We start from the raw sequence: 27123 nt of genomic DNA on the forward strand, positions 1-27123 counted from the left end.
ATTAACAGCTCTATCTGTGATAAGGCATCAAACACTGATGCATTTCAGAAACTGACTTTAATGAAAAAAAAAGTTTTTTTTTATAGTAAACATGTGTGTACAGTACTCATCAAAGTAAGGTATAAAAAATCTTAAAACATTTCAAACAACATCCAGCCCTGTTAATATCTGTAAATATACATTCTGGGGTTAAGACTTTGTAGCTAGAACATGAAGTGTGCGAGTTTACTTCAGTGGTTTCATACTGCAGGTTTCCAGCAAAATACACAAAACTACTCCAGAAAGAGTCAACAACGCCCATTGAGCAACAATTTCGTCTTAAATGTGTCACTCTCTACGTCAGCTCTGTTACATCAGTTTGTGAACTTTGTTAATGCGTTTACATTTCCCTTTTCTTTTTACACACATGCAGCACAATGACACATCAGGTGCTAACAGTAAGTCTCCCAATACATTTCCTATGTTTGCTACACTAATGCTAACAGCGTTGTTATTGAGGTAAAAAAAGAAAAGAAAAAAAAGAATCCATGTGATATCTCATGCAAATATAAATACAGTAAAAACCAGATAAAGAACAGCTGAGGCTGATTCAGAGGTTATGAGGTGACTGCGACCAAAAGGAAAAAAAAAAAAAAAAAGGAAACATGAACTGGTTAAAGGGATAGTTCACCCAAAATTGAAATTTCACTCATTATCTACTCACCCTCATGTCAACTAAGAGCTGTGAGAATTTTCAGAGTCCTCCGTGCCTTCTCTGAGTTACGGGGGTCTCCATATAATAATATTTGTCCATATAATGGTTGTGAATGGATACCAACTGTCTTCGTCCAAAAAGACACATCAAAAAACATCCAAATACCTCCATACTGCTCGTCTGTAATGTCCCTCTGGTACTGAAGCCCCGACATGAGAAATTGTTCCGAAAAAAATTAAATAAGCTCCCAGTGTCTCAGTTCACTGCTCTTCCTGTGTGATTTGCACTGACCGGCGGAACAATTTCTCATGTCGGGGCTTCAATATAAGAGGGACATTACAGACGAGCAGTATGGAGGTATTTGGATGTTTTTTTGGTGTGTCTTTTTGGACAAAGAAAGTTGGTATCCATTCACAACCATTATATGGACAAATGCTGCTGCGCGGACCCCCCCGTAACCCAGAGAAGGAACGGAGGACTCTGAAAATTCTCACAGCTCTTAGTCGACATGAGGGTGAGTAGATAATGAGTGAAATTTGAATTTTGGGTGAACTATCCCTTTAAGACATTACTGCATCTTTATCACTCTTCATCACAACTGCAGATCAATCTGTGAACACTGGCTGACAAGTTCTCCGGCCAAATACTGAGGTAAGACACTGGGAACCCTCTGGACTGCATCTGCACTTTATGTAGCTTGCGGTTTCTCTGCGCGGGAAGACGGAGGAAAAACGTTCTTTGAGTGAGCAAGCGGAGAGGGGTTCGTGTGCGGCGCGGTGCTCCCCTCCCCTCCCGACCGTTTCTTCTGGTGCTCCTCCAGCTCCTCCAGGTCCTCCAGCATCTCCTCGATCAGCGGAGGCATGGAGCCCGGGATCTCCAGCTTCAGCGTCACCACCCGCTCGGCCCCTGTGGAGACGGACACAGAGAGGTTTCTACACACTGAGGACAGCTCCTGACTGTAATGAAGGACCAGCTCTCGGCTTGTCGGTGGTTTTCTGACCTTTAGCGCTGATGCTGCGCAGGTCGGTGATCTTCATGAGGGCCTTGGGGAACATGAGGGGCATGCTGGGTCGCCTTTTGCGGGAGTAGATCTTCAGCGCTTCCAGCAGCGGCTCCTGCAGCACCTCCACCTTGGACGGCTCCTCCAGGTCCTGACGGTCTGAGGACAAGACACAGAACACATGACAGGACGACAAGTTTCAGGACCAGTTCCACTTGTTGGGTTCACTGTCATTTTTGCGCTAGCCACACATTTCTAGGGCTGTCCCAAACGATTATTTTTCTCCCGATTAATCTATCGACTATTTTTTCGATTAGTTGATTAGTCTAACGATTAATTTTTTGACTAATCTAACGATTATTTTTTGGTTGACGATTAGTCATTTGCAAAAAAACACTTCTGAACACTTCTCTTATTTAAATTCTTCATGCTCTTTCTGGTGTGCGTTCCTCTAAATAATCTTTTTTTTGTTTGGAGGGGAAAAACTGTGCCACATCAGTTTGCTTTAACCTGGAAAACAGACAGATAAAGCAGAGTGCACACTGAAATATTAGCACAAGGATTTTGAATATGCACATTTATTTAGTATAGTCATGGAGCAGACCAGTGTTTCCTCTAGGATGTTTTTTAAGCCGGGGTGCAGGACATCACCCTCACATACGATCTGCTGCTGTGCTGCGTCCGGGTGCACAGAGCAGCAGCCGAGTGGATAAAAAAAAAAAAAAAAGACAACACGAGGACGCACGTGTTTGCATCTATGGATACATAAAGCAGCGGAACCAGTGTTTCCCACAGGTTTGCAAGGAGACTGTGGCGGGTGGTCTGATCGTCCGACGACTCATGAGGGAGGGGGGCGCAGGGGGTCCGCGATCGGACAGTATGAGAGAGAGAGAGAGGGAGAGAGAGAGAGTCAATAACGGCGAAAGAGCGCTATGCGGAGATGAATGAACGGAACGATATTGCAGCTTCAGGTGCTCGTTCATCGCTGTGGTGCTGCTGTGGTACAGCATGTGTTTTTCTGCTGCACGTGTTACAGTCTATGGTTCACAACCCGATGCTGTGTTGTACCTGTTGACGTATTTACGTCATCGACGTAATCGATTAGTCCATATAATCTTAGGGACAGCCCTACACATTTCACTCCACTATTTAGACCAGTGGTCCCAACCTTTTTTGGGTTGTGACCCCATTTTGATATCACAAATTCCTGCCGACCCTGTGATCCTGTGCAGTCATGTCAATCAAGATGCGCCAGCTCAGATATTTTTATATGCTGCATTTTATTTGAACTCGATTTATATTTGAGAAAGTTAAAGTATAGAATACAGTTGTTTAAGATTGTGTGTGGTGTTTTTAATTATAATTTTAAAAAGAATAATAATTACTTAAAAAAAATATTTTTTTCAGTAATTTTTTTTTTCAATTACTAGACATTTCAGGTGACCCCATTTGAATTCTAGGCGACCCCACGTGGGGTCCCAACCCCAAGGTTGAAAAACACTGATTAAGACTGTATTTACACAGTTTTATCTATTTTATTTTATATATGTCCAACACCACCATTTCTGTGTACAAACTGCACACCTTACTCCTGTACACTTCCATACAACCCCCATTTATGCAATAGTTTATTTTCTATCAACACTGTGCAAATATTATTTTTTATTTTTTATTTTTTGTAAATAACTGTATATACTCTAGAAATAATTTGGCACATAACTGTAAAGAATGTCTTTATCTCTCTTTTGTTTTCATATCATTTTATATTTTTATAGTTGCATATTTTTATATTTTTGTTTTACCTTGTATGCTACAATGCTACTGTAACAACCAAATTTCCCATGTGTGAGATGAATAAAGTCTTGAGCTCCCGTACCTCCAGAGACGAGGCAGATGGCGCTGAGCAGCCCGCTCTCTGTGTCGTCCATCTCTAGCGGCAGCAGCTGCCCGGCAAAAGTGAACACTTGATCCGTCAGCGGTCCGAATCCAGCGTTGTGGATCTGAGTACGGGTCAGGGTCAACCCATCAGAGAAGGTCATGGTGTCCTGGCCCGGAGTGTAGCGAGTGCAGATCCTCAGGATCTGAATGAAAAAGGGGGAAAACCAGAGGGAAGACTCACATGAGGAGCAGAGCTTCAGTGTGGCATCTTTACACAATCTCAAACACTTTATTTTGAAATACAAAACCTAAAATAATAAAATAGCCTTTAATGCTGATAACAATAAAACTTGTCATCACATTATGAGAGACTAAAACATTTCTCATGTCCTCAAGTATATGCTGATGTCCTCCATCTATTTCACATTAAAAGCCTTGATTTTCACTTTTCACTGTAAGTGACATGTAAATATTAAAGGGATATTCTGGCCTAAACTTAACAATTAGTCTAACACACCGTGAGACTGAGTAGAACCCCCCCTCCAGAGATCAGCTTTGCCGACCGCAAACTTCTCTAGTTGTAGCGACTTCAGCACAAACAGCCAAATAGCAAAATACTGCTGTCTATGGAGCCAAGCCACGCACACTTTGCTGACTGTGATAGTCAAACAGCTGCACTCGGTTCAATCGACTTGTTACAGCCTCACTTAGGCCCTATCCACACGAAAACGTTTTTTTTTGAATACATGGAATTCTTACTGTTCAATATTCCCGTCCACACAAGTTCAGGTATTAAAATATCTATGTCCACACATGAATACGCATCAATGCTGTTAAATGTCCCTTTATCTTGTCCACACGTCAAAATAAATACGCTTATAAATACGTTTTTAAAAATATTCACTGTGGCCAGAGTTTTTAAAAATCTCTGTTTTTTAAGCCGTTTTCAATACATTTGTGTGTGACGGACCCCCCAAACCTGAAAAAACCTGCGTTTATCAAAAAAACATTTTCATGTGGATAGGGCCTTACTGTTTTTATTTCTATTATATACTGTTTATGTGGAATGGATCACTGTAACATAATAACTGTGTGTTTCTGATTCATATGCACAAGGCAATCTTCATCAGACTGTCAAGAAACAGTTTCAGGTAACACTTTACAATAAGGGTCCCTTAATTAACGGTAGTTAGTACATTGGTAAGCTTTAATATATAAACTAATGTGTTAATTAATGCTGAGTAATGCATACATAATGATAACTAATTACATTATTCAACTTTTAAATTTATTAACTAACTTTGAGTAATAAACATTAATTAACTGCTTACTAATAGGCTACATTAATTAATGTGTTTCCTAATCCTAAGTAATACATAATAATGATTGTTAGTATATTAATTAATGCTTAATAATATACTAACTAACGTTAATTAAGGGACCCTTATTGTAAAGTGTTACCCAGTTTCAAAAATTTGTTGTTGCTGTTCAATATTTTCTCTTCACTCTCAGAGATCTATTACCATACAGTATATCTTTTGCTATTTTGACGGCATGGTGCAAAAGAGTTGTACTGAGTCTTTTAATTAATCGGTGTGTCTTGCGAGACACCACAGTCTCCTGGTCTTTGTAAACACCAGGGACACTTGCACCTTGGCAGATCCCGATGATGCACAGCTCGCTGCACATGTGCTGTTATTACACCATGACATATGGCAGGGCAGGGCAAAGAGTGACTGATATGAACCTGGCGAAGAAAAGTCCCAGAATGCCTCAGTAGGGGGAAAATGTGTTAAGAGGAGATGTGATAGTACTTGTGATCGCACATGGCCCTTCCCTGCTGCTCTCAGGGTAAATCCGAAGGCTCTGATGATGGACAGACCTGGCGGTGAATAAGGAGGAAGACTGACGGAGGATAAATGATGAAACACTCTCTGCCTGAGGGCTGTTCTCTCTCTCTCTCTGTGAGACGATTCATGATTCAGAAAGGTGTCAATCACAGGAGGAGCTGTGTACACGTGTTTTGTCTGCGTACATTTGCATACATGTGTAACTCTCATTCAGATCCTTATTCCAATCTGATCATCAACTTCAACCTCAAATACAAAAGTGGGAATTTGTCTGAGGACGGACGCACCAGGATGTCCAGGCAGGCGGCTTTGAGCAGGGTGATCTGGTCGGCGATGGTCAGGCCGGTGAAACCCGGCACCCGCTTGGCGAACTCCACCACCTTGATGATGCACTTGGTGGCAAGCTCGCTGAACTTGTCCCACAGGCCGAGGTCCAGCTGGATCCTGTGGTCTGAGCTGGAGTTCTGGAGAGAAAAGATGGAGAGCAGCATCATGTCAGAGGTTCACCGGTCAGAGTGGAGGTCTCATGCTTCAGAGAAGGTCTCCTGATTGATTTAAAACCAGGAAGTTTGTTCTGTTTAACCAGAAGCTACTGAACAGGTCACATGACACCAGTCAGATCGCTGTATTTGCAGTGCATTAGGGAGTTTTTGCCTTTGTGTCATGAAAGGATGGGATGTTTTTCCTGATTGTCCCAGTTTGCATGAACAACACTATGTACTTAATGTGAGTTTATAGATGGCCAGTATGCAAATTTCCCCTTTTGTTGTTGGATTTACATCTCCACCAACAAGGAAGGCTTCACAGATTTACCTGTGGTTTCTGGGCTATTAGCTCTTTTTGCTTTGTGGTTGAGAGGTGAAGCGGTCACAGTATTTGTGTAGACCTCTACTCAATCCTCCTATTTTGTTTTTCCTGATTTTCCTCTATTTACATGTGCAAAACCTGTGTGTAATAGTGACACACACAACTGGAGCATTAGGCCAACAAACCTTAGCACTCGTACCTTAACTGATTCTAATTAATCACCAGCATAAGTTAGTCCTAAGTCATGTTTTTCTACAGGTAGGAAAACGTACGATTTAATTCATTAGAATAAAGGAAAATTGATGAAAATGGAATCAAAAATCCACAACTTTTGTCCAAATCTTTGTACCAAAGTTATTTCTGCAAATTATCCTGGAGCATTATTAGATAATTAAAGATCCTTAAAATAAGATTTGATCAAATATTGCTTTAGGGTGATTCTTTCTTTAGCTGTGACTCATTCTGTCTGATAACCCCGGCTCTATTACTCTGTAACTATTATGGCCACACTGAAAAATTCAAAGGTTTCTGTAAAATAACTCATTAACCATGTGTCGACCACTCTGAACATCATGCTCTGACCTTTCAGTCTCTGAATGATAATCACATGTCACATGTCAAATGGCCCCTGATTATTTCAAAATCTCCTCTAGCTTCAGATCACAGCAGACACTCCTACAGTACAGTACATTCCCCGTGAGGTTTTCAGAGCTGGGTGATCCTGTAAAGTAAAAAGTCCTGCTACTTTAAGCTTATTTTGCTTCTACAGAAAAAATAATTTCTTTACACAGAAATGTTGAAAAAAATATGTAAAAAAAGAGGCAAGTTTTAAAGTCCATGATTTAGCTGCTTCCTATAAAATAGGCTCTAGTTAAATGAATGACAGGAGAGAGAGGAAAGCTCTGTTGTTTAACATCAGGTCAAGACTCACGGTGGTGTATTTTCCCAGCTGGCAGAGGGAGGGGAAGGTCTCTCTATGAGCCCTGCAGATCTTCTCCACTATCAGGCCGAGCTCTGCCGTCAGCTCGTACGTCTCCATGATCGTCATCTTCACCTCTTCTTTCTTCCCCTTCCTCCGGTTCCTGTCGTTTCTCACCGCTGGGGGAGAAGGACCAGCCCAGTTAGAAGATGACCATGGAACAGCAAGATTTTATGTGTGTGTATATTAAGTACATTACTCACATGACTCTCCACATTTTAAATATGATTAATCATACAACTGATGCCATTTTTTATTTGTATTTGGACAAATATGCTGCTTTATGCAAATGTAACTTTAACATTTTGTTTTAAAACAAAAACAGTGACACATATTATCTAGAGGTCCTCAAAGTGTTGGGGGCCTCACTGCATTTGGCATAAAAAAAATCTGATTTAAACTATGGGTCAATGGTCAATATCACACATGTGTTTATCGTGCATCAAACAATATAATGGTGTCCAAAGAAATTAGCATTGACATGTTATAGTTTTTACTTTACCTTAAGAGGAACTATGCAGGATTTGTATCTTAACTATGCTACATTTTTACCTTAATTAAACAGATTTGGATTCATTGTGATGGTTTAATAAATGGCTTAACTTGTTACAGGGTAAATGCAGGCTCTCTGCCTTCCACATGCGTGTCACTTATTGGCTCTTGGCTGAAAAATAACTTTGCAAGATCAGAGCCACCGCCCCAGTGTCCCAGCTCTCGTCTCTGCACACCGTGACGCGCCTTGTAACTAGTAATCTCTTGTTTATGACAGATTAAACTACACAAATATACACATCGTAATATTGTATATGACATATAACGTTATCTACCGCTCTATTGATTGCTTTCTTGCTGGATTTGTTGTAAACAAATGCACATGGCCAAGAGGAGGGTTAGCAAAACAGCGGAAAAGCGACCAGACTTACATAGTTCCTCTTTAGCTTCATATACACTGCATATAATAAACAAAAGACTACTCCTGTCCTCCTGTCACATGTGTTTCCCCTTATTTTTGGCCATATGGTGTTGTTTTAAAGGGATAACGAGGAGTTTTGGAAAGTGAAGTGTTTTCACACTACATTTCCCATGAGCCTCCACATGCACAGTGAAATTCTTGGACCGGTCGAAGATGGACGAAAGCGAAAAGAATGTTTTCAAATCAAGAATGAAAGTCGGAGGTTCAAAGACGATCAGATACCGTCCACAAATGGCGATTCGGAGGCGTTATTTCCATGACCGAAAATAGGAAATCCTGGGCGAGCCGACCACTAAATAATAACAAAATAACAATAAAGACAAAACGATATATTTATCGAAAATGGACCCATTAACAAGTGTGGGTAACGTAGATTCATCCACATTAATATGAGACTCTTTTATAACCAAATACAAACTCCTCGGTGTCCCTTTAATTTTTTTTGTTTTTATTTCAGTGTTCAGTATCCAGGTCACTGAACCTCATACCATGGGAGCTACAGTAAGGGAATTTCAGATTCTTAAAGCATCTAAAAATAACTACTACAGCAGATTTCACTGGCCTGTGTCTGTGGTGGAGGCGGTTGGCCGTGGGCTGTGTGGATTCTCTGCTCCACCAGGGAGCACGTGAAGCCGGCTGACATGGCCTAACCAGGTTAGTCTTTCATAATTGCTCCGGTAACGGTGTCAACATGGTGCTCCACTGACTTTGGCTCAGGCAGCTACGCACATGTGAGGGGAGCTTGTGATTATGCAACACCTCAGTCTCTGTCTTCTTCCACTCCTCCTCCTCCTCCTCCTCCTCCTCCTCCTCCTCCTCCTCCTCCTCCTCCTCCTCCTCTATCTGGATGCCCTACATCCAGTCCTCATTGTGTAAACACACTAGTGAGCTCACATTACACGCCGGCTGCCGCAGCCAGCAAGCAGTTACATAGCATCCATCAGTCTGCTACATGTGATGTATTTATGTAATGTGTATGTGTGTCTGGGCCAGCACCAACGAGAACATGTGGCTGGGTGGGTCCCTCACTGCCGCCCTCCCCCTCCACATAACACACACTCTCTTATCTAGGTCACTTCCCCCCTTCTGGATTCTGACTGAGTTTGACTTTGTTTCTCGTGTACAGTCGAGTGCCACTGCACTTCAACTCCTCACGGCCAGTCAGATTAGACAGAGAATAAATCCATAGATAATGCTGTATTTCTTCTTTTCTAAAAAGAAGAGGAGGAAAGTACAAAAATGCTGTACTTGAGTGTACTTTTGAGGTATTTGTGTATCTGCTTATTAAAAAAATGCTGCTTACACATTCCTGCATCAATATTAATTATGTAATTCATCATATCTCAGGAAGAATGAGTTATTCTTTAAATATAAATGAAGCATTTTCAAATGCAGGATTGGAGTATTTTATATTGTGGTGTTACTGTAGTACACGAACTGAGAATAGTATCTCCAGCTTTTGGTATAACCATAGTACTACGTTCAGCCCCAATAACTCCCACCAAGAGAAGACAGGGCAGCTTTGTTGCTGCATGGATGGAAACGCCGCGGGGTGAAGAAAGGTCTGCAGATAGCTTAGTGCTCTGAATGCACAGAAATAATAAAAGGCCTCTCAAATGAATAGTTCAACATTTTTTCATCAAGCCACAGCTTCTGGATTTTGGCAGCTGAACAGACAGAGTAAAGAGAGAGTAGTGAGATCAGTGGGTGAGGGGTAGGGGTTATGCTTTACCCTGTACACCATAAACCTGCACCCCAACCAAAACCCGTCTAACCTCTCTTCATCTTTGCTTTCAGCTATAATAACAACATAGTTATAGATAATTCATTCATAATAATAATAATAATAATAATAATTGTTATGATTATTCAATTTTCTATCATACTACAATAATACTTTCCCTGAATGCTGCCACCTTCTTTTCCACTCCAAATAAATAGATAATAATAAATAAATTAACATTTTAAATAATATTTTATTTTTCTTCCCCTCACTTTTTCACATCTCCACCACTTTAGCTTCAAAAGATGTGCCAGATTGACCTTTGACCTTTGACCACCAACCTCTAATCAGTTCATCTCTTGAGACCAAATGAACCTTTGTATCTGACACAGCATGAGTGCGATCTCAGTTCTCATGAATGGGACAGAAAACATCAGTCACCATTCAGTCATAGTTTTCATGCATAAATCCTGATGCTATTCATAGGACAGTGACACAGGAGCAGACAAAGAGCATAGGCCACCAGTCTGTCCTGTCAGCGTCATGTAGACATAAATATCACAGCCTGCTTTGGATCTGTATCCAACATCCACCACCACCCAATCAGACACAGAGCAAGAACCACTATTCGGTTTTTACACTCACCCCCCACACAGAGAGTACTGTACAGTCACTTACCCTCAGGTCAAACATCAACACAACAGATCACTGACATCTATCACACTTTTAAAATGGATAATCTTCTCATTTTAGAGACTACGTTGTTTAACCCTTTTTATTTCAGTGGATATTCTATTATGTTTTGATTCATCATGTCTCCAACTGGCCACTGTCTTAGGTGGATGAGCCCTCTACAGTTGTATGTGTGTGCAGACTGTTTACTAACTGATGCTTTTACACTAATGAAGCTCCGAACAGATAAATAAAGTTATTTCAAGTTGAGCTTATTTGATATTTGTCCACTGCAGTGTGCATAGCTTGCACTGTGGTTCCATGAGTCACTTATGATGATGCAACTGCTTCTGCAGAAACACCTGCCTCAATATTTGGTAATGGCACTGACCTTTCATTCACCTTTTACTTCAGCCTTCCTCTCTCTGACACAGGGCTCCTACTACGATCCACTCTCCTGTCTCTACCCTTCCACAGAACACACTCCTCCCTCTTCTCATCTAACCTTTCGCCTCCTGCTAAATCTGAGAGGGTCAGACACTTACACTCCTTCGACATCCCCACAGCGAAGCACCTCTGCAGCCGACAGTACTGACAGCGGTTCCTGGTGATCTTGTTGATGATACAGTTTCTGTCACGGTGACACGTGTACACCATGTTTTTCTGCACGCTACGGCGGAAGAAGCCCTGCGGAGCCCGACATGGGAGGAAAGAGAAGGCATTAATGATTCAGAGTAATACAACTAATCCTGTCTGCTGTGACAGAAAATGTTTAAAACACCCTGTGTAGATGTATTACACGGCAATATTTCATCACATCGGTCCTTAAATAAGGATATTTCACTGGAACATGGTTAATGTTGATCACAAACAGTAAAATGTAGCCTGATGATTCCATTGAGGCCAAAAGTTTGACTTCAACAGAATAACAATGCAAACAAAAATGACTAATGTTGGATTTCTCCATTCAAGAAGACTTATTGCACTACGTCCATCACATTATTGTTAAAGGTAAACAGAAACAGTTAATTCTGTCCATCCTGGCCAATGGATCACTGACTGAAAAAATGTTATACAGGTAACACAAGAGTATCAATCCTGCCTTTTGTTTGATTTTATTTCTTTCATTTAATTGTATGTTGTCTTGTTTCTATGATTTCATTGTTTAGATGTTTGTTATGTTGCTTTACAATTCTGGATGAGTAAAGAAATGTTCTAGAGAGCAATGAGACAAAAACTGTGATAAATACATAAAGTAGAAACCGAGGTTCCAAAATGGCTTGTAGGATATCGACCAGATTATAACCTATTTTTTCTTTTTCTTATTAATTATTATAATTTTTATAAGCTTAATTTATTGTGTATTAGGTGTGATATGTTTACCCGTATGGATATGTATGTGTGGGGTATGTATATGTACACATATAATTTCCCTGTGTATACGTTTGTATTTGTGGAAACTATGGACAATCCAATGGGTCCAATCAGTTTCCATGGAAATGTCACATTTAGTTTAAAAAACAAGAAAAACATGAAAGAAATGTGAGAACCACACCATTGTCTGAATGGATACACTGTTCACTGTGTACAACACTACACAATATACTCACACACACATGTGGTGAGTTGAGGTCCTGCAGTTTATGGAGGACCAGGGATTTACAATTCCTGTTTTTAAATCTAAAATGAATGAAATGCTTGATTACTGTCCCTGTGGTGACTCCTCTGAGCAAACACAGGAATCAATAACTGACTAATTATGACAGAGCCCTGAATTATACACTTCCTGTGAAACAGTAATGTGCATTAACCTATTAAGTTCATTATGTCATTTATTCTGAGAGCTCTGCAGCTGGGTCCATCCCCTGTTTGTTTGAAGCATGACGCATCTTCACAAAATGCTAAGTTGCATGTGATGGAGCGGACCACAGGCCTGATGTGTTACCTTGCAGCCCTCACAGGCGCTGACTCCGTAGTGGTAGCCCGATGACTTGTCTTGACACACAAAGCAGGGCTTGTAAGTACGAGGAGGTGGAGGCGGGGAGGCCGGGCTGGCGAAGAGATCATCTGAGCTGGAGCTGGAGCTGGAGCTCTGGCTGCCCACCGCTGCAAACACACAACATCACACCTTACAACACTGAAGACACACACTCCATCAGATCTGCTGATCTCAGTCCATCTGTAGTAGAGTAGGTGCTACATGCTTATTAACAACAGATTGATCTGTGTCACTGTCACAATTTGTGTCAATAATCAATGTTTTTGAAGCCATAACTCATTCAACACTCATACACACATGTATGTACATTATCTCTGGTGTATATTGCAAATAAATGGCCAGAAACCTACAGAGAAATAATCGAAAAACATGTTTTTAAATCCAGAACTTCTTTTAGAACCATCACATTTAAAGGTTTTCTGCCGTTTCAAATAATCCAGTGATGGTTGCCTGTAAATCCATGCACAGACGGCCAACATGAGCTGCTAATCTGTAATTCGGGGTCATTTTAAAATTTGCCAGATGGCAAAAAACAAACAAACAAAGAGCTCTATAGCTATGTCCCAATGTTAACCGACCTCATGGTAGCATTATGCTTTCTGTCTAACCTCTGGTTTAAACATTCATTATCTCCAGGGGAAGAATCCTATTGTTCCAGTGACTCTTGGACCGTTTCTCTAATGGCAGCATTAGGACAAAAATCCAATTTGTACAGCGGAAATATATGTTAAAAATGCAGATTGAAATATACTGAGTGAGCACATACTCTCTGTGACCTCTGTGTCAGTTTTTTAGATCTCATAGTCAAATAGGCATCTGAGCTATTTCAACTTGACCTTGCTGGAATAAAATGTACATTTTCAGAGGGGATACAATGACAGTTTGCCTCACTACAGTAAGAACTCAATGAGGAAACAAAAGCTGGAAAAATGAAGCGTAATCATAAATAACTTACTTGTCATAATAAGATTTAAATTAAAGCAGAAGTAAGTGATATATTTGTGTTAATATAAGTCTTAAATAGTTATATCTTCCGACAGCAATCACTTACATAGAGTGTTTGGTCTGAAACACGGGTCTGTCAGTCACTCTGCTCTGCTCTGAGCCGAAGAGAAAACATTTATCGTATCCTACAGTTTTTATCCAATGAGGAGAGAGAACGGCATGCAGGGCTGTGTGTGCAGCCAAGGAACGCCGTGAATGTGGCGACGTAGGGACGAGGACTGTTATGGTGCGTTCAAGTAAACTCGTATTTTTCCGAAGTCGTACCAGTTCGATCTGGTACGAGTTCACCGGTCAGAAGTTACGAGTGGCCGTTATAGTGACTTTCACCGGTAAAACAGGTCGGAAAAACACGAGTGGGTTGCCTGGAACGCTACAAAGTCGTAAGTTGTGACTTGAAGCTGTAATTTACGATTTCAAAAGCCTGCCTGGAACGCAGCATTAGCGAAAACGACCGGACCACTTACTTCTGCTTTAAATGTGCTATTTGAAAGTTGGTGGTAAAAGACGAGAGGTTATCAAACAGCCTCTAAGCAGTGTTGTGTTTTAACGTGGTGTAATAGCAAAACTTGCGAGCAATAGAAAGCCTGATGAGTCAAAGACATAAATACATGACTTTCTCTTGTGTTTAGACTTTCGGCTTCTAAAGCAAGTAAAATGTTGTGTGCACATAAACAAATGTGGAAATAACAACAAAAACTTTATATATTCAAGTTGAGAAGAAAGTTGGTGGTATTTTTCCTCCTTGGCTCTCTGCTCCGTGTGTTCAATTTCACAAAGTTTTCATGAGCAAAGTCAAGTAATGATCTAAGAGCATGATACTTGATACTGCATGATGATATGTGCAGCTGATGGGGCAGGACACTGTTGTAAAGCCCTTATCAGACACTACAGGGACGAGGAAAGTGTCCCTTCCCCACTCACTCCTATGTATTGTTCAGTTTTTCAAACAGCAGAGTGGGTGGGTGCTAGCTGTGTCCACAGGAGGCCAGCCTCATCAGCCTGGTTTCTCTGACGCATCACAGACCCACAAGGGTTGTGAGTTCCCCTCTCACTAAAATCTACAGCTGAGCTGCCAAGATGAGAGGCTTCCTACTGTAGCAGGGATTTATCCCCCATTTTCTTTCAGCTAAACGTAACATTTCCCTCCATCAATCACAGCGGGCAGGGAAAGCGGGAGGTTTTCTCCAGCCTGTGTGCGGCTACGCTCAGCCTCCCACCGACTCTCCGGTCAACTCCACAGCCCCAGTGCTGACAGAAAACCAAGAGAGCCTTTTTGAAAAGGGAACAAAACGAGAAAAAATGTTGGTTTCCATCCCCTTGAACCCGTGGCCTCCAGCTGAACCTGGAATCGTCGGGTCAAACAAGGACACCCCCATCAGCCCAAGCCTTCTCCCAGCACAAAACAATGCAGGAGCATGCCACAAGCCCAACTGACTGATGAGAGGCAGAGAGAGGGAGGGAGAAGAAGGAGAGTGGGGGGAGGGGGGAGAGAGGTTACCCTCAACCCCAATTTAGGTGGTGTTATTTGATGTATGTCACAATGCACGCACCGTTTAAATCAACAAAAGAATATTCTATAAGGACCAACAACTGAAGGTCCTGATGAACTACTGAGTGAAAGATATGTATAAAGTTAATCATACATGATACATGGCATTAAAATCTATTTTTGCTATGTAGAGAAACATGTATCAGCTGTTTTTTCTTCAAATAAAAAGTTTAATAACAAAAAAAACCTAGGCAAATGTGTTGTTTTGTGTACAGTTAATACAGTTAAGTTTTTCTCTCATAAATTTGTTAAAAATTTAGGGAATTTCAAATTTTTCCTTTAAGGGCTGCTGGTCTGACAAAACAGTATCAACATAGTCCTTGATATACATGTGGTCTGCTGACAAACTATTTGTGAGAAGAGCAGTTGTAACCATGCAACTAACAGTTATTTCTATCAGTGGTCATTTATTATTTTTCCATACATTTATTGTTTCATGCTGTTTTATAGTTATAAAAAATGTCAAAACATTTCCAAAAGTGATGCTTTAATACAATCACCTAAAATACAATCACATTTCATCAAATGTCACAAAGAAAAGCATCAAATTGTCACATTTGATAAAGTGTAACAAGGACATTTTGGCTTAAAAAAATGACGTAAATTTATTAATAGTGAAATAGACAGATGATTTTCAGTCAACTAACCGTGTAAGACTGCAGCTTTGGGTTACTTATTATCAAATGTAATTAATTTATTAAGTGTGTGTTTGTGGCATATCAGGAAATATTGGAATTTATGATTAAAATGTGTTGATGCTTTTCTCCCTGACCAGTTCAGTTTCTTGGATCCAGTAAAAGGACATTTACTGAAGTACTTTACTTCAAGTAGGATTTAGAGGAAATATATGATAAGTTCATCACGTTTAGAGGAAGATGTTTTTTTACTTGGTTACTAACCCTAATCTTTTCAGATAAAAAAAAACAAAAACTTGTGGACTTCTACAGGTAGCAGTAGTAATAGCACTAGCACCACTGGCACAGTCTGGTTCTCCTCTGACCTCCTGAGATGGTGACCGCTCGCTGAACCCGCTGCGACCCCAAACTGACCGGCCCTGCCCCGTCCCAAACACAGACCAGCACATACAGAACCCTGTTCTCTGCTTCACTCCACATCTCCTCTCTGGTCAAAAGAGGAAACTCACCATCGTAAAATGTCACATAAAGTAAAGTTCATAAATGTAGAATGAAAATCTTCACTTGAACTGCCCCATATAGAATTTATAAGCAGTTCATAAATTTAATAATTTAAACACACTATGAAAATTTAAATGTCTAAAGCACATTATTTCATTTCATTTTTTTTAGTTTATTTGAAAGGGGACAGTAACATTTATTACTTCTCATGTGAAGACAGATTTCACATATTATTTTTTACTCTATTATCATTCATCATCTGCTCATACAGCAGCCACTACTTTAGAGTTAGAGTACAAAAACATTCAAATCTGCTTATAGTATGGTGTGATACAGGCCACTCACTGAATATCTGTAACTCTGAAATAAGGATGTTAAACAATAGTGCTACAGTAGAAGGTGAAGTCCTCCAGACGCCATCAGACAAAAACTCAAATCCTCAGTGAAAATGTAAAAACCCTGATGAAATAATCGAGCCAGACAGTTTCACCACTCAAACGTGGAGAGGTTAGTCTGGATTTTCTGTTTTGTTTCACTTCTTTTAGATTAAATTCTTCGGCAATTTACTTCATCATTTATCTATTCTATTGATACTGTCAGTTTTATTTAGGCTATTTCAAATTGTTTTGCTGTTTACATTTGTACTGTCTCGTTATCAGCTTATCAGTCAATTGTAAATGGCCCTGACTTGCACCAACCTGCATTAAAGGAGCTTTACAAATTAAAGTTGGTTTACTGATTTAGCTGATGATGAAGGGTCCATCCTTATCTACTGTTACCTATACCTTTGTACCCACCAGTGCAGCATAGGGTTTGGAAAGTAATTCCTGTCGGAACAACTGTATATTATACTGTGTGTGTGTATATATACAGTATATATAGGCTATGAAGAGTTCCTTTGCAAAAGCAGATAACTCCTTTTTTTGTTGAAAATGTTTAATTATTAATTACACCAGGTGATATCAGTCAAACCAAAGTTGAGTGGCTTTGACCAAGGAGATGAGATGTACAAAAACAGATGTAACTCAAAAAAATAAAGCTTTATTGAAAACAACACTATGTAAAGAATAATTCAAAAGCATCAGCTAATTTTTTTTCAAAATGGCACTTATCTGCTTTTGCAAATGAACTCTTCATATATTATATGTGTATATATAGCCTACACAACAGAGTAAGATACACTTGAAAATTCAGGTTAAAGTGGTGGATGGGGGTTATAGACAGTAAATCCACCTGCTTTCATTTGGTTCAGCACAGATATGAAACACCTTTCTGATGGAGCCATTAGATCTTTTTTTATTTTATTTTGAGCTGCATTATTTGAATTAAATTGACCTCATTCAACATATTTCCTAGATAATAACAACAGTTGTTCAGAATGTTAGACACAGATTTAATTCAGGCCTGTTATTACTGAGCAGCAAAACACGAGTGGCTCAAACATGAATGAATACAAACATCACTCTCCACCACTTTGCACCTACATTGCGAGCAGCGGTGCTCCTGCCAGTCCGACTCGATCAGCTCGGGGAAGAAGGCTGCCAAGTCCTGGTCCGGGTCCGGGTCCTGTTCCTGCAGCATGCACACCGGGCTGGACGAGCTGTAGAAGTCCATGATCTCCCCGGGACCGAAACACTGAAATTCCATATAGTCAAACATGATCTGGTCTCAGCGAAGTCCGCCTGGAGATGTTGTCCGCATGGGGAATCCTTCACGATGTGACGGCCTCTTTCTCTCTCTCCCACTCTTCCAATAAATGTAGTTGTAGACTATGCAAACTGTGTTTTAACAGTAGAACATGACCGTGTTGCATTCAGGGTCCGACCTGTATATCTACCTCAGACGAGCAGCGTCGGGTTGCATGTTGGCGTGCAGCCCGCAGACTGAACACAGACCTAGCGGTTTAACAGCGTCCGGATCTGGAGGCTGTTTTGCATGACAAAGTTTGTTCCAGGACTCTTTCTTCTTCCTCTACCTCTTCTCCTTCTTCTTATCTCTTCTTTATTGACGAATGTCTCAACTCAACCTGCTTCATACTAGTTATGTCACAGCGACCGATGGTGTTACCTAATGTATGCGGCTGAACTCTCCATGAACCTCCTCCGCTGCTGACCTTCACATGACCCAGCCGCTGTCTGACATCACCATCAGCGGTGGAAACAAGTACCGAGGTGCTTCACTCAATTCAAAGCAGCCTATCTCAATCTGACTTCAGATTCAATTCAAGATACAGGAATGGGTCGACATGATAGGGAATATTCACTTTAATGCAGGATGGTAGATGAGAAGTTTGGCCACAGCCATTTTCAAAAGGTGTCATTTATACACGTTCTATAAGCTTTAATTAGTTATTTAGTTATAAATTATAACTACTGCATTTTGATAAAATAAATAAATAAATAAATTCCTCTGTATTTGTCCATGAGGGACACTCCATTTCAAATCTGCAGTGTGTGTGAGTAAATCATTAACAAAAGGTCCCACTTGTCTCACTTTCTAAAGTCATAAAGTTTACTGTTATACAAGTAACAGTAACAGCAATAAAGGCCACTATGATAGTAGAAAATTATTATAAAATGTTGGTCATCATATTGTATTTTGGCTCAGACCCTTGGCAGCGCTCTTCCCAAAAGCCCCCAGCCCCCCCCCTCAGGAGTTGAATGTAGCTGTAAGAGGATTTCCCATATCTGGGTATAACCCAAAATCTGTTATTAAATATTTATAGCTGGTCCATCAATTACCCTTCAGCTACAATCATATTTATCTTAACAATTTTAATTTTCTTTTCCTGACTTCTCATGGTCTTGTCTTCTGATTTGTGTAACCAACAAAAATAACTAATGAACTAACAAACCAACGTACTGTCACATCTGACTCTGGCTTCAAAACCCTAAGTTCAATACTATATTATGATGATAAAGTTTTGAGAAGATATAGAATAAATCACATTGTCACAATCATTTCATGAGAAAGGTTAAAAGCAATTATTCCAACTTGATGAACATACGTATGTATTGCACTGCATGCTTTTTGTAGTGTATGCTTTAATTTGGTCAGAAAATGTCTGATCTGACTGATTAAAAAAATATTAATACTGAATTAGCAACAACATGCTGGAAAACATTCATGTTTTTAGGATCCAGATTTGCTATAATGGAAAACTCATCTGTTTTAAATAAAGGGCATCAGAGCAAAGCAGATAACACTGACATTCCAGTATTGGCATTTCATGATTGAAACCATGTGGCCTTTTACAAAATCAATACTTTTTAGGCTCTGTTTTTCTTCATTTACGTCCACTTCAATTCTTGATCCTTGACTTTAAGTGAGAAATATTCGCAGTTAGGAGGAGCCATAATTAAATCTACCGGAAGACTAAGTAGGTCAGCTGCAAGATGGGTTGGTGGGTGGGGGGAAGGAAATCTGTTCCACTTCAAAATAATGGAACTAATTTACAACATTCATCAGCTGGAAATGACAGAGACCAAGTTAAAACAAAAAAGAACTCTACTATAGAGAAGGAACTGAATGCATCATCTGAAAATGAAGCACTGAGGAGAGATGCAGTTCTACAGACAGGTGGTGCCAAAGAACAACATTAAAGTTATTTTGTTTGAATTTAAAAAAAAGAAAGAAAATACACTTGATCTCCTTCAATGCCACTGCTAACCCCATTGAGGCGTAGAGGCAGCACAGCTCCAATGTTAAAGGAGGCTAATTACTCCCAGTATCTCCCACACTCCAGGGAGGCGAGGTCATCCGGAGGACAGGCATGTGAAACATTCCTGCAGCCTGCTGCTGCTGCTGCTGCTGTAGACCTCTCTGCAGCTCAGTCTTCCCCCTGTCCCCCTTTCTCCTCCTTTCTCCTTTATCCATCCTCCTCCCCTGGCTCCTCATCCTCCTCCTCCTCCCTCTGTCCCATTTAGCATGTCTAACATTTTTTCTTGCTCTCCATCTCAATCACTTTCTCCAGTATTCATTCACTCATGTGTTTCAGTTCAGTCTCTCTCTAAGTTACAGTAACTGTAGTCAAATCATACTGATTTGGAACTATACTGATTTGACTACAGCTATGCTAGAAAGTATGTGTGGCTGTGTTCATTTTAGAGTGAATGCTGCTACTAGTGGCAGCAGGTGTTTAGCTGAACATGTCCACCATCTTTGTTTAATATGTTCAGATGGTCCACACGAACACGAACACACACACACACACACACGCACACTCACACACACACACACACACACACACACACACACACACACACACACACACACACACACACGCACACACACACACACACACACACACATGCACGCACGCACACACGCACACAGACACACACATACACACACATTCACATGACTTATAATATATGATATCCAAGGCTGTTGGGAATGTCAGCTGCAGGTACTCAGCCAACAAAAAAAAAACATAAAGTGCCAGCACTATGAAAAGACACCAATTCATTGCCATTGCAGAATAGATAGATAGATAGATAGATAGATAGATAGATAGATAGATAGATAGATAGATAGATAGATAGATAGATAGATAGATAGATAGATAGATAGATAGATAGATAGATAGATGTAAAAAACCCTTCATCTGCTTCTCATTTTCTGCATTTATACAAATGTCCACAGCATTTTGTCCAAATATGGTGTGGCACCAAAAGGTACAAAGGAGCAAAATGACCAGACGATTCACAGCCTTCTCCTTTTGCTTCTTTACAACCAGTTGTAAACTCTACTGGCACCACTGAGGGTTATTTATTAGTGCAATATATCTCTTTATTTTCACTGTCAGACAAGGCGGAACATGACTACAGGTTATAAATGGCTCTCTGCAAGTCATCTTTGAAGTTGTATTTGGATTTTCTAAATGGTCAAACTTGAGATATCAAACAAGGCCATTCATGATGACTGATAAATGCTTGCCAGTGTTCTTTTTTTTTCAATTTGGACCATCTGGGACCAGTAACTCATTTGGCACATTTACATAGTACAATGCAATAGCTTATAATAGAAAACCAATGAATTAGCACATTTCAACTCACAGTTGGAGGTCATCCTCTGGTAGATAAGCGTTATTCACTGATTGTGTTTATGCTTACTGAAGATTTACAGATCCCCACTGACAAACATTTCTTTACACTTACAAAATGGTCTTGACTTGATAAATATATTAATTCATGTATTTGTCAGTATTTTAAATCAATTATTTTAATCCCACCTCTCCATACTTTTTCAAATTTTGTGTCAGTCTTGCATATTACTGTATTTTATTGTGTTATAAATCAAATTGTAGTTGTTCTGCCAAAACTCAAATTTCACAAATTTGAGCACTTCATGCGTACATTGAAACATGAGTTTAAGTGTTTTCCCAGACAAGTGTCACTTGAGGTCAAAATGGAAAGCCAATAGTTTTTTTTATTGTCCCTGGAGGCTGTTTTGCACAGAGGATGTGTAAGCTAATATGCATTTCATTCAAATGTCTGATTTACCTGTGTAAGACACTGCCAGATGACTTTGGAATCCAGAGAGTGAACAAAGGAAGTGATTTAAAAGATTTGATTGTCACACGACTCACTTGTTTAAATTTGATTAAGGTGCACACAAAACACTTGTGTGGTTGAAGACTTGATGGTTATTTGCTTTGGAAACAACAGAGACACCTACATTATTGCCTTCCATGGAGTAGTCACAGCTAGACCTGGCTGATGTACAGAACCACAAACCAAATCCACTACGGTCTGGATGGATCACAGAGTTCATCATAGCGTTGGTGATGGTTTTCACGGCCGCACTTGTATTGAGGATCCATTCAAAGTTCTTTAAATTACCCAAGTGGGCCAACATTCATGTCTTAGAGTGATGTTGTCATTCATGTTGTCATGATGTCAAAATGAACATACATTTTCCACATGTTGTATTCGCCAATGGAAGCCAGCTCTACATAAGAGCTGTAGTATACACAGAGTTCACAGTCAACAGTCAGAGCTGTTTTGATTGTTGGTCTTATGAGGGACAAGTTGTGTTTTATTTTTTAGTCTGAGGCGATTCCTGCCTTACTGTCTAAGGACAGTGGCATGTCTCTAGTACACTTAAAGCAGAAGTAAGTAGAATGTTTATAAGTCTTAAATAGTTGTATCTTCCGACAGCAATCACTTCTATAGAGTGTTTGGTCTGAAACACGGGTCTGTCAGTCACTCTGCTCTGCTGTAAGCCGAGGAGAAAACTTTCCTTGTATCCTACAACCTTTATCCAATGAGGAGAGAGAACGGCATAAAGGGGCGGTCCTCTCTGTGTGTGCAGCCAAGGGATGCGCGTGAATGTGGTGACGTAGGGACGAGGGCGGGGGCTGCTAACTCCATCTGCTGACAGGAAGTTAGCCAAAACCACCGGATCACTTACTTCTGCTTTAAGGTTGGGTGAGGGTTAGGGGGTTAGGGTTAGTGAGTGAGACACAACCAGCTCTGTGCTGCCATTTAAATAAACAAATAGCCTACGGAACATGACAGAGGTCACCTTGGTTGCTACGTTACATGATGGTTCAGTAAAGTGAATTTTAATAACTTGATCCTTTGTCCTCTTTAACATTCACACATAAAAACCAGATGCTTTTATTTTATGACATGATGACTCATGAGACATGAGATCATGAATTACCAAGTAGAAAATGTATAACTCCAGCCGATGTGTGGTAGGCAGTCATAAGTGATCATCAGACCACACAGATTCAGCAGCTCACAAGAGCAGAAAGTATAGAGTTAGCTAATTAGTAAGCAGTTAACAATTAGCAGTGCAAGTGTGTATGTACTGTATGGTGGTTTCAAAGTCCTTATAGAACGTCTCTGGTGGTTTGTGCCACAACTACAATTGTGTCCCAGCAGGGACATCAGGAACCTATAATAAGTATTGTATTCCAACTCACTTCATCCGTTCTGTTCTGTTCATCTTACAAACCAACCGCCTTAAAGCCATATGTTTTTGTGAAAAAGCTCCATGGTGTCAAGGTTGCTGGACAATATCTGCGCTTAGCAACGGTAGTAGGAACAGCTTCTGACATCCACTATTTGCAAAGTACACTGACTTGTTTTGGGCTGTTGCTTTGTGGTTTATAGCTTCACAGCAACATTTTGAATTTGGTTTAAGGATGGATAATCCTGAAGATAAAATGAGAACATTAGCACATTGTATGTTGCACACTGACTTTATTAAATAGACATCAGGAAGCCATGACTTGCAGTTAAAATATGTCATTTTGTTATTAAGGACTAGCCTATGTCTTACAGAAAAGAATGCAAGCAAAATATAAAATATAAAGACAATGAGTTTATAACATCAAAAAAGCAATAATAAAAAAAACACAAGGTAAAAGTTAAAAATGACCCCAGTCAGACCCCTAAATAAATTATTATCCATCATATGTGTACACCCATTCTATCATCTAATAATAGAGTTATCAGTATTTGATCCTTTGAATTTGGTTACAGATAGAGGCTACAGACCAACTACACATTTTAATTTCCTGCATTGTGTCTTTGTAGTTTGTGGAAAAATGCAATCCATTCCATTAGCCACTGGCTTCAATTAGTTTCTTCTTCCTTTTGTCTGCAGGGTTGAGTCACCCACCTCAGGGCAACATCACTCCGTAAAGTCTTGAATCTTTCACTGAGCTGGCAGGGAATAAAGACAACATTATAGACCATTGTCTGAATGATACAAGCATTATGGAAATCAAGCTTCATAAAATAGAACATTCTTCAATATTATTGTAGCACAGAATTAACATTATTTATGTCACTTGTTATATTTGCAAATGGAAGAGAGCTTTACATAAGGAGTTTTATGATACTCGTATAGGGAGTTGTCAGAGTCAGCTGTCAGATCTTGGCCTGTGTGTCAGTTTTGTCCATTTTTTTTCTGTCTAAGGCCCCTTTTGTCTAATTCCTTGCAACTATTACTGAAATATGATCTGATCTTGTGGTCTGAGGTTAAATATTAGATCCTGAGACCTGGCCATGAGGTCTTATTCTGAAGTGTGTTATGTGAGGTTTCACACAGAGGTCTGATCCTGGGTATTGATAAGGGGGGTGTGATTGTTGAAATCTGGTTTTGACATTTACTGCTTGAGAAGTGATCCTTGATATTAGACAGAGATTTAGCCCTTGAGGTCAGGATCATTGTGTTCTGACTCTAAATATGTGGTCTTGAGGTCTGATGTCTGTGATCAATTGTCTGGGTTTTTATTCTGAGCACTTCTGTCTGATTCTTGATGTCTCATATGATGATCATCATATCCTTTAGCTATGAAGTGGGAAGTCTGTTGGAGTCTGATCCTGAGGTCTGGTTTCTTTTTTCTATTGCTTTATCCCTAGTCATGTGCGCCAGATTTGATACTGAGCCTTTTGCCTGATATCTCATATTTTAGGTCTGAAAATTAATCCTGAGCATTGATCAGGCAGTCAGACTTAATTTTTGATGGCTAAGGTTTAGTTGTGCAGGAACAGGAGGGAGTTTTACCTGCTGGAGAATCTGGGCATTAGTAGCTGGATCGGAAAGGTCAGCAAAGGTCTGAATCTTCATCCTCACCATGGTCTTCTTCACTCTCAGGTCTGGAGAGTTTGAAAAACAAACATCCACAAACAAAGGAGGGAGAGATTATGGCACTGTGATTGTAAAAAACAAAAAACAAAACATGTATTATGTTTGTATGAGTAAATTGTTTTCACCATAGCACCAGAAGAAAGTTTTCCCGTTGCAGATCCAATCACCAAAAAGATGCTCTGTATTCATTACTACACAATACTCATTGCCACGGCCGTTATTTGGCTCTCTGAATTTCCAGTTTGTGAAGGAGCTGCTGCTCTTGTCGGACCACACCCATGGTACTCTGTACAAGCCAATCCACACATTAGTTGTGGACATCACTTTGTTGTTTTCGTGGACATTCTCGATCGTAGCCAAGTCTGTGTGGTGTGTTCTGCAATATTTCTGGGCTTCTGTCCATGTCATTGTATCGGTAATTAGAGAATATGTTCTCTGGCCTGGAGGACTTGTATCTACAGCAGACAAAAAGCAAATGAGAACACAGGAGCATGTACAGTAGAAGATGTATGCAATCACCAGACATTTTTAAGCCTAACACTTTTTTAACTGCTTGTCAACACAAATGCCTTCCAGGGTACATGACAGCAACTAAATGCAGTTAGGTATATCGACATGGGTTAGGGACAAAGTTCAGAGGACAATGGCCAAACTGGTTCAAGCTGATAATAACAGGCTTGATCTGTATTTTAACCTATTTATTGCACTCACCGCACTTTCTTTCTTTCTCTTTTTTTGTGTATGCTTGCCATTGATACTGTTGTATATTCTGGTGTGTATGTATGTATTGTATGTACAAGGAAGTTGTTTCTTCCTGTACTACTTGCCCAAGATAAATTTCCCTTGCGGGACAAATAAAGTTTATTTGATTTGATTTGACTTTCCACAATTCACAATAGAGAACAAAGGGAATGGCATGCTCGACTCTTATATAAAGATGAACTGGGTACAAGAAAAAACTGGAATGTCAGAACTCTGAGTGCTGACATTCCAGTTTTTTCTTGTCACAATTCACAATCCCACAGGTCAGACATTCAGTTTGTGTCAACAGAGCGACAGAGGACGGATATATGCTGCTTTCCAAACTGGTTTTTAATTTAAGTTAACACAAACTTTTTCTTACCATTGTAGCAAACAAAAGGTAATGTTGTGGAACAGGAGAAATCATACCATCTTCCTTCTCTATTCATTAACACACAGCTCTCGCTTCCACCTCCTTTATTTGGATTGCCGCTCCCCCAGTTCTGGTAACCAGTTTCTGATGTTGTACCCGTTGCTGACCATCTCCAGGAGTTTGAATCATTGTTCATGACTCCCTTCCAGGATTGTGGGTCATCACTCAGTCCAATCCATGACCAATAGGTGCCCTTACTTGGTCTGTTTAACCTGCTCAGGTCCTCCATACTCTCAAAGGTTGCCAGATCAGTGGATTTCTCTCTGCAGTATTTCTGAGCCTCGGTCCAGTTCAGTGACTCGGTGACATAGTGGTACTCTCGAAGGTAGGAGTCAGAGCAGGAAGTGAGGCCAAATCCTAAGGTTTGATGATAGAGGATATATTTAGTTGTAAACTAGTCATGTTTGGAACAGTTGATCTGAATACTGTCTCAAGGCTTTTCATTTAGTATACAATAAAAAAATCATCATGACCATAAAATTAACCAACTTCTAAATAAATAAGTAGGAATTTAATTTATACTGTTCATCAAAGAGTAGGCTACTGCACTGGCACTTATTTCTCAGCTTCAAAAAACTACCAGCATTAAAATAAAGCAGGACTCTTACCAAGGCAGAGAAAAATCAGAAGCTCTGCACAGCCCATTCCTGATTTTACTGAAAAGTGAAATGAAACAAACAAATAAAAAGATTACCACTGTAACCACGGTCGATCCCATGGGTTCATTGTATAGTTGTGTCAGTTTCTATACAGCACATTCTTGGTTCATTTCAACAATACTGTGATGATACTGATAGCATTAGCCATCATCATTTTGGTCACTAGTGAGTCCAATTTCTTTTTTTACCGTTTCATGTCTATGATTCAAGCTATGAATTATAAAGTTGATGAATAATCTAACTGATGATACAATTATTGTAACACTACTGATAATAAAAAAACAAACAAATATACTTACATGTAAAAAGATTCAGCATTTGAAATGAATGAACCCAGGCTGGAATCTCTGGTAGGAAATGTCTGCTCCTCTATCTGAGAAAGTACCCAGGGATGTGCTGAATTTTGTTTTACTTG

General features: G+C 39.9%; 2 protein-coding genes across 3 annotated transcripts; both read right to left on the reverse strand.

Annotated features, from left to right (window-relative positions):
- Positions 1–1247: 1247 nt before the first annotated feature.
- On the reverse strand, positions 1248–18627 carry LOC146971546 (retinoic acid receptor beta-like). 2 transcript variants are annotated; one of them, XM_085803537.1, is made up of 8 exons: positions 17750–18627; positions 12522–12682; positions 11122–11263; positions 7161–7327; positions 5710–5886; positions 3571–3775; positions 1695–1853; positions 1248–1600 (listed from the first exon to the last, which is right to left on the reverse strand). In XM_085803537.1, exons 1-8 carry the CDS (start codon positions 17922–17924, stop codon positions 1383–1385), a joined length of 1404 nt encoding a protein of 467 aa, XP_085659663.1. In that variant the 5' UTR covers positions 17925–18627; the 3' UTR covers positions 1248–1382. The 2 variants fall into 2 exon arrangements, with proteins under 2 accessions (XP_085659663.1, XP_085659662.1); XM_085803536.1 differs by having other exon boundaries at positions 12522–12668; positions 17739–18033.
- Positions 18628–23854: 5227 nt separating this feature from the next.
- Positions 23855–26709, reverse strand: LOC146971547 (putative C-type lectin domain family 20 member A). The gene is made up of 5 exons (XM_085803293.1): positions 26658–26709; positions 25999–26406; positions 25001–25330; positions 24792–24883; positions 23855–23944 (listed from the first exon to the last, which is right to left on the reverse strand). The coding sequence occupies exons 1-5, from the start codon at positions 26692–26694 to the stop codon at positions 23855–23857; spliced, it is 957 nt and encodes a 318-aa protein (XP_085659419.1). The 5' UTR covers positions 26695–26709.
- Between the last annotated feature and the right edge of the window lie 414 nt (positions 26710–27123).

The sequence above is a fragment of the Trachurus japonicus genome, chromosome 16 (genome assembly GCF_045865225.1).
Source record: "Trachurus japonicus isolate A0001 chromosome 16, Traja_1.0".
Lineage (NCBI taxonomy): Eukaryota > Metazoa > Chordata > Actinopteri > Carangiformes > Carangidae > Trachurus > Trachurus japonicus.

Coding starts and splice junctions, on each gene's coding strand:
- LOC146971546 (XM_085803537.1), bottom strand. CDS start 17,924: ATGTTTGACTATATGGAATTTCAGTGTTTCGGTCCCGGGGAGATCATG. Junction 5,887..7,160: donor AGCTGGGAAAATACACCACC/GTGAGTCTTGAC, acceptor TTTTCTCTCCAG/AACTCCAGCTCAGACCACAG. Junction 1,601..1,694: donor GCGCAGCATCAGCGCTAAAG/GTCAGAAAACCA, acceptor CCGTCTCCACAG/GGGCCGAGCGGGTGGTGACG.
- LOC146971547 (XM_085803293.1), bottom strand. CDS start 26,694: ATGGGCTGTGCAGAGCTTCTGATTTTTCTCTGCCTTG. Junction 26,407..26,657: donor TCTGATTTTTCTCTGCCTTG/GTAAGAGTCCTG, acceptor ATCAAACCTTAG/GATTTGGCCTCACTTCCTGC. Junction 25,331..25,998: donor ACCTTTTGTTTGCTACAATG/GTAAGAAAAAGT, acceptor TGTCTGCTGTAG/ATACAAGTCCTCCAGGCCAG.